The 12,303-nt window shown below is 39.1% G+C and overlaps 1 protein-coding gene across 1 annotated transcript in view; it reads left to right on the top strand.

Moving 5' to 3' along the window:
* The window catches only part of akap12b (A kinase (PRKA) anchor protein 12b), a 56,606-nt gene that overhangs the window by 16,661 nt on the left and 27,642 nt on the right, over positions 1-12,303 (top strand). Inside the window, exon 2 of the mRNA XM_059356195.1 lies at positions 9,065-9,140. Within this exon, the coding sequence (XP_059212178.1) occupies positions 9,065-9,140 (76 nt within the window). The remainder of the gene's footprint in view (positions 1-9,064; positions 9,141-12,303) is intronic.

The raw sequence follows: 12,303 nt of genomic DNA, 5'->3' as shown, positions 1-12,303 counted from the left end.
TGAATCCAGTATATCTTTACATCAGAAATTGTTGTTTACTGTTATGCTAATGCTCTGGATGTCACGAACAGCCCCTTTTCTTTATCATTTAATGCAGTTTTTATGCAAATGAATCAATTATGTTAATTTTTAAAGCAGCATTTTGGGGCAAATCCAAGTCTAGTTTTAAGCTGCAAATAGAAAGTCAGTATCAAGTCTTTCAGGTTGCTTATATAACTGAGGCCTCATGATTAAATATTCAAGGTGTGCAGCATCGTGACTTCATGGATGGAAATGTCTCTTGGTGAAGTAGCTCACACACTGCTGGATGGATTGAAATTTTGTGCAGTTATTTATGGTTCCCAGACTATTAAGGCTAATGACTCGACTGACTGTCTGTCCCCTGACTTCTCCTCTTGTGACTGTCAAGGTGGCCAAACCCAGTTTTTAACTTTCAGCCAAACACCAGACTGAATGGATCTTCATTCATTTAAAGATAAACTAATAAAAAAAAATTGGCTGCCCTCTCTCACTCACACAAACACAGGGCGTGTGGGAGTTTTTCCACATCCAGCTTGTGTCTGTGTGTTTGCAAGTGAAGACTTGACAGATTTATTGTAACGGATGCTTTCCTGAAAGCCTCCATAAATAATATCACACAGTCAAACCTGCTTTGTGTATAGAGTAGAAGTGGACCAGACAACTGGAATGAAAGACAGGGAGTAAAAGAAAAGAAAAGAGGAGATGCTTGTAAATCTGTAATACATCTGGATACGATGATGTATATATAGTAGTTAGATTTGACCCCTTCCAAATGTTTTCTTGTTCTTTATGATCATTCTTTAGTTATCCAGGACTTGTTTAATGTTTCTTTATTTCACAATATGCACACACACACACACACACACACACACACACACACACACACACACACACATACACACAGAAGCACAGGTACCCACTGTCTGAGCACCTGAGCAGAGTTAAAGGATTGTGGAAACAGTGAGAGTGCTCTTTGGGGGTCTTGTCATGCTTTGATCTTTGGTATGTACTGAATGTGGGGGTCAGGGATAATAGATTGGGGGCTGGCAGGGGTGAAGAGACATGAAGGGAGGAGGAGGAGGGAGAGGGAGACAGACATGATGGTCACACTGGCCCCTGAAACCTCACGTTAGACCAGGGTGAAATATTTATTGGCACATACCTCTCGCTGCTCGTTTTAACCTGCTTAGAATAGATTATTGGAGGAGTTTGATTCATCAGGGTTGTTGAAATGATGTTGATGCTTTTGGGCAGCTACAATAGAGCAAACCTCATCGGAAAACTAGCTTCACTAAATGCAATTTTCTGTTTTCTTTCTCTTTATTATTATTATTATTATTATTATTTATCTATCTAGGTAGTTATTGAATTTACTTATCAGAATCAATATAATGATATAGATTTAACATTTGCCAGAAAAACACTGCCATGGTGCATTTTATTTATAATTTATACCCCTTTACGACCAAGGCAGTTCAAGTAGGGCTGGGCGATATATCGGTATTACAAGTTATACCGATATATTTTAGAAAGAGATATGTAGTTGAGACAATACCACCATACCGATATATAAAACCTGTTGATGTTGCCTTAAATTATGACCGCTATTTGTTACGGTTGTTTCGGATTGTGGTTGAAGAGCAACACGACGTAAGTTTTTAAATAAAACAGGTTAATGATGATTACTTGTGATGTTGACTTAAAACTAAACACTTTGCATGTTTTGTTTAAAATACCAATATATATCGTATATCGCCTTTCGGCCTAAAAATACCAGGATATGAGTTTTGGTCCATATCGCCCAGCCCTAAGTTCAAGGGTTGGAGCCGGTGCCAAATCTCGAACTGGAAAAACTGGTTCAAGAGCACCACCGACTCTTTGCTGGTCTTGAACCATGAACAACTTGCGTCATGCCCTTTGAAATTCATTAAGAACCAAAAACAATAAGCCTTACATCGAGCCTCCACCAGGATGATTAACTGAACTTAATATGCCATTATAATTGGAAATACTTTTCTTGGACTGCATTGTCCATTCTCTCTGTTTTTCGTCTCCTCTCTCTTTCTGTCTTCACATCTCTGCTTTCCCTTCCTCTCACTCCTCCTCTGCCCTTTATCTCTCCGCTCTCCATTCTCTTTGTCGCCCCCCTCCAGCGGCGGCATCCTCCTTTTCGTCTGCTCCAAGACTCTGTCCACACCTCAGAGGTCAAAGGTCCCAAGGTTAACCGTCACGTACAAACTACGACCCCACAGAGAGTCTTTAAGCCTGTTATCTCCTACTGCGAGTTAGCCTGTGTGTGCATATGTTCACTTGGGAATAATCCGGGATTGCTTGTGTTTCTAGCACAGAATTTAATGGGAGTGACACTGCATTTTTTTATTTTCTTCATATATTTGCACAAGGTTAAAAGATGAGCAGCATCAAAAAGTTAAGTTTTCTTCTTTGTGCAGTTTCTGCAGTAACTGGCTGAGTCATTGTCCATAAACGGGCCACGCCAGCCAGATGGAGTGAATTTATGACCGCTGTTTTCTGCCTTATCATCACTTTGCTCTGTGTTATGATTGACAGATACAACTAGTTTCACGGTGAGCTGGAAAATATTAGCCTACTGTATCTGATATCTGCTTATTTCTACAGGGATTCTCAAATATGCTAAATCCAATTACAGCTACATTGATCCCATATTATGTTGCATGAACCCGGTATTCGAAGACTTAAAACCATCTTGATCATAACTTGCATAACTGTATAAATCACTACATAGCTACAAAATGAAAAGAAACAAATGCAAGCTGTAAAGCAAAATGATCCTACTGTTTTTGCACATGTGAACTACTAAATCAATTTCACCCTCACCTTTTTTTTTTACCATTCCTGTGGCATATTTGATAACACTATAAAGACAAGCCTTTGCTGTTTCATTTGAGTGGATGAGATTTAGATAAAGGTCCCCAAAGCCTTATACTCGAGCCTCTTCTCTCTGCTTATTCTGAGACAAGAGACCTGAGTTTGAGACGTAATTTGCCAGCTGCGTCACCCTCCTCTTTTCCATTATCCCCCTCCTCCTGCACGCTGTGTTTGGTTTAAGGGGTATAAATCTCCTCTGCTGGCCTTTGTGGAGTGATTTAGGAGACAGCGGGTCGTCTCTCTCTCCGGAGCCACTGAGTGCAGAGGTGCTGCAGCCAAGAAGTAAATGAGAAAGCCACATAAGAGAAACTGAGAATCAAAGATACATTCAAGATGAAAGCAGAAAAAGTGGTGAAGTAAGATAAAAAAAAAAAATCAATTCTAACCTTCCCTCCGGTGCTGCTCTTGGAATTGTAGGTTATTCTCACTGTGGACAATCAGATGGGAAGGATTTAAAGTTTATCTGAAGGCTATATTGCACAAAGTACACAGGCTAATTAACCTTTGAAGTATATTTTTGTTATTAAGAAAGAGAATTTCACACGTAGACTTCCCTTTGAGGCAGCGAGATATATTTTCAGTCTGTTTAAGTTTGTTAAACCCCACTCATTACCCATAATTACATGGGGGATTTAGTTGCTGGGCAAGAACTGTGGTGTAAAGGTTCAGCTTCATGTCATGGAAACAGAGAAATGTCAGCATGTGCGTGCTTTAGCAACTCTGTGTATGAATACATTATTCCGTGACTACCTCAGCCTCCCTGATGTAATGTTGCAACACAGGTGGAATCTGCAAAAACACATCTCTGTCAACCAATATGTCATCAGTTATTCAAACCTATCGTTCAGCATTCTCTGTACCTCATAATCCACATGCTTAGATGTGAAGAATAAAACAGGAAATCAATGGAGGACTGTACGTTTGTGAGGTAAACGGTAGAGTTCTTAATTAAATTAAATTTTTGTGGACACAAAATGCATCGAAACAGTTAAACTGCAATATATTGTATCGCAATACTCACCATATCGCAAAATGCTTAAAATAGCAATAATATGGTATCGTGACAAAACTTTCGGGATAAAATCGTATCGTGGGGCCTCTGGTGATCTCTAGTAGACAGGTTTTTCACGTCACCTGTGAAAATATTCAACATGATCCCGACAATGGAAATTCACCACAATGAACAATCAATGAAATCAACAATGAACTGTGAGGTTTTTTTTTGTTTTTACTCTGATCAATGATATAAAAAAGAATACTATCCCATCCCGATCACCAGCCTTATCTTTTGATTTAGATAGTTCTGTCTGGGCAGGTCAGCTTTATCCGTCTGCCACTCAGTGTAATCACCTGCTTAGAACAATTTGATTTAAGTTGGATTAAACAAACAATAGCAGTTATTTATAAGTCTGAATGGTGACTCAGCAATTACCATAAGTGCCACACCGGTCTGCTGGCAGACAGACACCAAGTGCCTAATGGATTTGTAAACACTCAAGTGAAAGAGGCTGCGGAGAGCAAAGGACGGAGATCAAGTCGTCCTTTGTGAGTATTTGGTTTACTTGTGATAAATGAAGATGAGATCTTCTTACACATGTAAGCAAACACACGTGTTGTGTTGTATAATGCTGCAAAATGGGAAAATAACAATGGTTGACGAGGAAAGCTGCTGAAAAAATTTCCTGTAAGATAAATTTAATCACATAACATTACACAGAAAACCAGACAGAACAAAACGCTGTTGTTTTGTTGAGCAGATGTTTTGCTTTGTGACCAGCAGTCTGTCTTTAGGTCTTTGTGGCAGACCATGTTGACCGAGCAGACGTCAAAAAATGCACAACTGGCAGAGACACTTCTACATATTCTGTGTGAGAACTCGCAAAAGGAATTTAGAGCAGCTCAGGCAACGCGGTACCTTTCGGTTTCAGGGTCAGTTCAGTTTAAGTTCACTGGAATGATAAACTGAAACTGCATTTCCTATAATACAAACACTCTAAATCATGGGATATGAAATCTTAACTACAACAAAAATCCGCATTACTTCCCTGATTACATGAGAATTGAGAGTTTTGTTCTGACCTGCAATGACCTGTTCAAAAATGTCAAAGTATCAAATACCAAACAGCAAATCAGGATCTTCTCATGTACTTATTCCTGTGAAAATAATGCACTGAAATTCTGTCCACAATTTTTGTCCAGTGATGTAGTATGAAGACTGTGTATGTCTTGTGGCATTAGAGGTTGTTGGATCAAACAAACATTAGACTTTCACCCAAGAGACCAGAGTTTGTTTCCCGTTGTAAACTCTTTCTACTTCATTTTCTGCATAAACAACATAACTGTGTCTAGAAGCGAAGTGAAGAAGTAATTTGAACCTTAGCCCTTTTTTCATAACCTTGACCAAGTAAATTTGTTGCTTAACCTTAACCAAATAGTTGTTTATGTAGTAATGTAGTAATGTTTAGTAGTTCTACCTCACAATTTTAATAATAATAATAATAACTTAAATTTATATAGCACCTTTCAAGAAACCCAACAAAGCTTAACAATACAATAGGCATAAAAAAAAGGAAAAAAAGTGGGCACTGATAAAGAGTTGAGGGGGTTAACTGAGTCCAAAAGCCTTTGTGAACAGATGGAGCTTGAGGAGTTTCTTGAAAATAACAAATTCTGAATAGTCATATTTCATAGGATATCATACAAACCATGCTGCGTAAGCTTTCATAAGAAATTATATGAACTCATGATAATACATCGAGAGATATTTTCTGCATTTCATGCATTCTCTGTCCTTATCAAAACCTGGTGCCTACACTACCCACAATGCATCTTGACTAGACAGTTGAATGAGATACGCATGTGCTGGTAGCAGCAAAGCTAGCCTCAAGCTATTAGACTTAAGCAGAAATAGAAGAGGGCTACAGAGGCTCCACCAAATTTTTGGCATTTTCAAACTAATCACTTGGGGCAATCTATCAGACTTTCACATCCAATGTGGATCTAATTAAGAGGGATCCTGGGTTGAGTTTCATGGTCTGTATTGGGCCCCAGGCAAGGCTGATTATCATTCAAAAATCTAGTTAATCTAGATACTAGTACTAAGTACTAATACCTTGACTATTATACCTATGCCTGGACAATAATTCTCGATAGATTTTCCTGTTTGACGTGTAACATTAGACATCCAATGGGCAGCATCTCGGTACAAGCATTCTGCATGCTTATTGGCTCACTGACGCTGATGAAATTAACTCCTTAGGTTTTAAAATTTCGACTGAAACAGCATCTTTGACACTACTGAAGAAATTTGGTCTGTGCCAAAGTTTGGTACCCAGCCCTAGACCCAATATGCTCATTCATCCTTGTGACGAAGCACCCGCTGCTACAGCTCTAGAAGGATTTATTCAAGTGTGACACTTGCTGCAGTGAAAATAGAGCAGCAGCATTTTGACGCCCAGGGGAAGGTGTGGCATTTATTACAGGGTCAGAGGGGGCTTATGAGGTAACTTAAGGACAGAGGTGTTCAAAGGGTGACCAGTGGGCTGAAAACAGAGGGCAGAGTCAGGTGTTGGGTGGGATCTGTGGAATTTTGGAGAAGAGGGTGAGGAATCCTGGGAATGCCAGTCATGAGGTAAACCAGTGGAGGGCGAGGTCGCTGCGGGTCCTGAGGTCAGCTGATGGCTCGCACACCAAATCTGATCGGAGGTCCTGATGGCTTTAAAAGGACAAAAGTGACAGCAGCGTCCTCCTCTGTGTGAAAGCATTTCAACATGTGAGCTTTATGTGAGGGTATATTTGCAGATCGCAAACAGTGGCAGCATCATGTTTCACAAATAACTGTCACTAGCAAGCTGCAGATACATTTTCAAGTCCTATGGAGCTCTTATTGTGAATATGGTGTTTGTTTTGATTAGTAAAATGTGTCAGAATTAAAGGCAGAGGAAATTACCTCATGTTGCAAATTGCATGTTGTGACGCAACATCGAGATTCTCAATTTTTAGCAGAAGGGCCGAAAACGGTTTAAAGGGTGCAGTTGAATTATGCTTTTTTGGTACATTTGTTTAAATATGTCTGATTACATCTGCATCAGCAAATTATGACCGCAATATTATCCAAACCACTTCGTTTCATCGGGTTTGGCAGATCAGATGCCAATGCAAACATCTTCTATAGTGGTGTCTTTTAACTCTGTGCTGCAAGGCCTATGTGTTATTGTGTCATATCACCATTTACCAACTCATAGCTGCATCTTTTAACATTTTTATCAATATATCCATCATCATTGCTGTATTTTCTTCAATGATGTATTACTGTGCTAATGTTTTGCTGCCCTCCTGTTGCTGTGCATGACTTTTTCATCCTGATAGAATTTAAAAAAAAGAAACATCTCGCTAAAGAACTGCAGTTAAAAATTAGCCAGCTGGCTAGTTTACAGAAATGTTGAATACTGTGCGTTCTCTCTATTATTAAATATATGTCAAATTAGATTAAATCAGACATGTGCATCCAAGAAATGATTGACAATTGTTGTTGGACTGAAAATGTATAGCTTCCCCCAAATGTTAGTTCTATCAATTAAGGGATTGTCAGACCTTGATTCACTGGTCAAATGGGTTAAACGTCTCAGAACCCCAAATATGGCCATGAATTCCCTTGATCATACTTAGAAATCAATCTTAATAGTTTAGATTAACTACATACACATCTCTCAACTCAGAGACAACAGCCCCCCATCCCGACTCGTCCTCCCTCTCCAGCTCTCACTTTCTTTTTCTCATCTTTTCCCTCCCAAACTGTCCCGAGCAGAGTGTCTCCTCTGTGGTGTCATTTTTCAGGGCTTTCCTCGAGGAGTTTGTGCTGATGGGAATGGAGCCTGAGTTGTCCATTAGTTAGATTAGCAGCTCTGTGGGGAGGCTCTGGTTGCCTCTCCTCCGGCCGGGACAGACAAAGCTCTGGCCTGCCTACCATTGTCCGGCTGTCAGTCGGAGCTGGTCACTACCAGAAAAACTCTGTCAGGATCCAGATCCACTGATAAGGTGCTGTGAGCCAGGCTGTGTGTTATTGACTTGTTAACACACTATGTCCGTAATAGAAAAATGACAATGATGTTGGTTGTTTTTGTAGGATCTTGAGATTTGTCTGTTTAACTACAGAACAAATATTTTAATGAGGTGTTTTAAATGCGCCGTGATGTGAATTTACCCATTTTTGGTCTTCTCACAATGTTTTTGCCTTTTAACGAAGAATTTTACAGCTTACTAGTAAAACTATTTAAGGATGTTTGTGTATCATAATGGCACCATTTAAGGATCTAATAGCATCCTGGCAGACTCACTGACCATAAAACATGGTTCAGCTGAGATAAGGAGATATATTTGGTGGCTGGCATTATTTAATTTATAAACTATTATCAATCTTATATATGGCTGTGAGTGGTGACAAGCTACTGTCAGATGGTAAGATTCATTTCAACTTTATTGTCATTGAGCAAAGTAGAGGTGCTGAGAAAATGAAATGCAGTTTAGATCTAGCTAGAAGGGCCAAAACCATTATAGTGCAGAGTAGTTGTACAGAACAATATGCATAAACATATGCATATAGAATGGGCATATCTGCAGTTTCAGTGCTTGAGTGAAGGCTGTCATTATCCTAAAATGCCTCTCTCCATGCACAAATTTGACAGTGGTATAATGTCTCCATAGCAAAAAAATCTTTTGAATCTTTTCTTGCTGATGTTTTCAGAAATTGTTGAAGTCATAGGAGTTTTTTTTGTCATTTTTTTCATAATTTCATGATACTGTCCAAGGAAAAGGATGACATTCCCAACCACCTCATAATTTCCATGACATTTGTCATTATTTCTTCTTTGCCAATTCCTTGCCTTAATGGCCTCCATGTTGCTGTTCCATACAAGTGTTGTTCTCAAGACATAACCACTTAAATTCCAAGCATACCGTGTGCACGATTTCCCATATCATAACCGCAAGTTCCATTTGAAGGTACCATAAATTTTCTTTCTAGGAAAAATGTCCCAAACTGTTAAACTAAGAAAACCCTCATCACCCATGTATCCATGTTTATGCAAATGCATTAATTCTATTTTCTTAAAAAACGTTTCTTTCTGTGTGTTTTCAGCCTCTGGAGAAAAATGGACAGATCTCCAGCATGACCAGTCTGAACGGACACTCGGAGGACAACACGCTGGCAGAAGGTGTGTGTGTGTGTGTGTGTGTGTGTGTGTGTGTGTGTGTGTGTGTGTCTATCTTGTCGATACTATTTATTTACAGTGTGTGACTTTTAGGTGATGTTCCCGTGGTCGGTGGGGGAATGTTTGTGTGTGTTTGTGTCTGGGATTTTGTACTGTTTCTTCAGCGGTGACCAAAGGTAAGCTTGTTTGTGTGGGGTCAGTTTTCACTCTGTGTGTGTGTGTGTGTGTGTGTTCAAGTTCTTGTCTGCAGATGTCTTCATGGCTCTGCAAGATTTACTTGATCCTTAACTAATCCCTTTGTCAACACATAGAGGACACCTACATGGGCTTTTCACATAGGAGCCACACACACACACTCACACAAACCCACATACCCAACATGTTCTTTCTCTCTCTGTGTTTCAGTCATTATTCCTTAACCCATCACTTGCATGTTAATTTGAATTCATATAGCACACACTCATAACCTTGCATGTGTGTGGCAGCAGAATTATCACCCAAATATGTTAAAATCACCAAGAAATACCTTTTTTTGTTCTTTTTGAACAACCAAGAAACTGAACACAGTTGTAGGTCCCATTTGTCTTATTATTTAATAGATTCATCAAAACATTGGTCTCATAAAGAGTACTGTCTGCAGTCTTGTGGAAGATACTCTATGGACACAATGAACATTTTTAAGGCAGTAATATGAGATAATCATTAACCAGCAATAAACTGGGCAAAATTGATTTCTGCCACTAAAATGAACATGTGCACCAACCTGCTCTGTGCATCTCCTACAGCACCCTCCTATCTCCAGACCTGCATTTGTTTATTTTCTTTGTCATTTCCATCGTGTCTCCCTCAATCTGGGAGGGCTGCAGGGGCCTGTGCACCCTCCCTAAATATTTAGCAGGCCATGACCCGGGCCCCGCACAAAGCAACCTGCGCACTTCATAATATGTTATGGCCCAGGGGAAGGGGTAACCCTATACTACTTAAAACACAGATATGTCACATACCACTCTGTCAAATAACCTATTTAATAACCTATTTAATGAAGCGATTCTGTCCGTTTATAGAGTAACCCAATACCCTCTTCAGAGCAGAGATACAGACTGTATGAGTTGATGTGGCACGGTAGACTAACGGAGAGTAATTTGGCTGTTGAAATAGTTGCTTCTGTGGACATGTACTGTAAGTTAATTAGTAACGTGGAAAGATGTCGAACAGAAAAGAGGGGAACCACATATTTCCCTCGTCTGGGATGCTTAGATCTTGTGCACTTATGCATACATGAAAAGAAGCTGCAGACCATTTGCTTTCATGTACACAAAGTCAAGTCGTATTGTCTTGAAGCAAATTTTCCTGCAACTGAAGACATTTTCTAAATCGATCAAACCGTTTGGCTGAAAACTGACCTCTATTCTTTGGGCACATACTGTTTATGTACTGTATATTTAGGAAGAAACAGTAGTCTCATGTCATCAAAGACTAATCAAAGGCTGTATTTTAAAAAAACTACAAGGAGCACAATCACTGGCATCTATGAACCTATGACAAGTCTGAGAACAGGGATATGCAAACATAATTTTTGGAAATTCTGGAAGTTATTCTGTTAGATACTTGCCCAAAGTATGCCCACAGCAAATTTCATGACTTCAAATCAGTCAGAATGAATGCTTTGAAATTTTTCTTTGGGCACAAATGACTTAAAAGGTTAATATAATCAGATATTTAACACAAGAAGCAATATGTGTCATTTATCCTGTCCTACACAGTTTACACTGTTTTTCTTGCCTCACAAAAATACATTGTTCTTCAGAGATGAAAATGTCAGTAATGTAATCAGAGATGGTCGTGCATCCACTTCAATCCATTATATTATATTATATTACACATGTACACACACAGACTTGAGAGCAGTGGCAACAGGTTCCTGCTCTACCTGATTAAACCCTCAAAGTCTGAACTGACCTAGCAGTCGTACAGCCAGCTGGCTGATATTGCCCTCAAACAATCTGCCGCTCCCACTAGCTGTACTAAAAACTGGAGTCAAACAACAGAAAACAACTGCTGTTGTGAAAGACCTTCAAGGCTACAGATTAAAGAAGAGCTTGGGAGTGAAAGGAAGGGAGATACACAATGGGGAAAAAAAGAGAGAAGATAGGAGAGTCGAAGGTATGGAGGGGTTTAACATCCCAGCACTTCTCCACCTCTTGTGCAGCCTGATAAAGACAGCAATGCATCGTGGGAGACAGGAAGAGAAGAGGAATCTCTCTGTGATAACAACAGAAAAACAACAAAAGACAGATCAAAAGACTGACGCATGAGCAAACACACACGTGCAAGCACAGGCATACACAACCATAATCTCTCTCTATCAGGTATAGCAGAGTGTTTACAGTTGATGGTGAAATACCACACCCCAAACACATCAAACACTAACTGGCAGTCTTGTTTAAAGCAGTTATTCCCAACCAGGAGTTATAGCAATTTGATTGAAAGAATATATCAGCTGTAACACCTCAATACTTCATGCCGCAGTAAGGCCTATGCATGAGTGCATGAAAACTAGTTGGCAACTAAGCACAGAAGGTTTACCAAGTAGCTTCAAGTAATGAATAAATGGTCAGATTCAATAGTTAAAAGACAACAGTTCAAGTGGCTGAAATGATTAGGTCGAAGTCCCGACCATCTGTTCAAATAATGAGCTAGTAGATACTGAATAAATGGCTGATATAGTTAGTTGAAAAAACAGATTAAATGTTAAAATAGTTAGCCAAAACAAAAGCATAGGCGGTTAAATTAGTTATCCAAAAGTAACAATAATGAATGGCTGAAACACAGCTAAGAGTAATGGATTAACAGTTTAAATATTTGGCTTAAAGTACTGACTAAACAATTCAAATAATTTGCTTAAAGTAAAGGAAAAACAGTTGAAATTGTTAGCTTAAAGTAAGGCTAATAAACTAATAAAAAGGATAAGCGGTTGAAATAGGTGTCCCAAAAGTAAGGAAACAGATAAAGGAACAGTTGAAGTTGAAATAATAAGCTTTAAGTAAAGGATGAACAATTTAAATAGTTAGCTTAAAGTAATTATAGTTAATGGACTAAGCATTTCATATGATTGGCTAAAAGAAACCTAATGGATAAACGGTTGAAACATTCAGCTTTACTCCAA

This window comes from Centropristis striata, chromosome 18 (assembly GCF_030273125.1).
Source record: "Centropristis striata isolate RG_2023a ecotype Rhode Island chromosome 18, C.striata_1.0, whole genome shotgun sequence".
NCBI classification, from domain to species: domain Eukaryota; kingdom Metazoa; phylum Chordata; class Actinopteri; order Perciformes; family Serranidae; genus Centropristis; species Centropristis striata.
The sequence above is the reverse complement of the archived record's forward strand: the minus strand, read 5'-3'. Positions and strand labels throughout refer to the sequence as shown.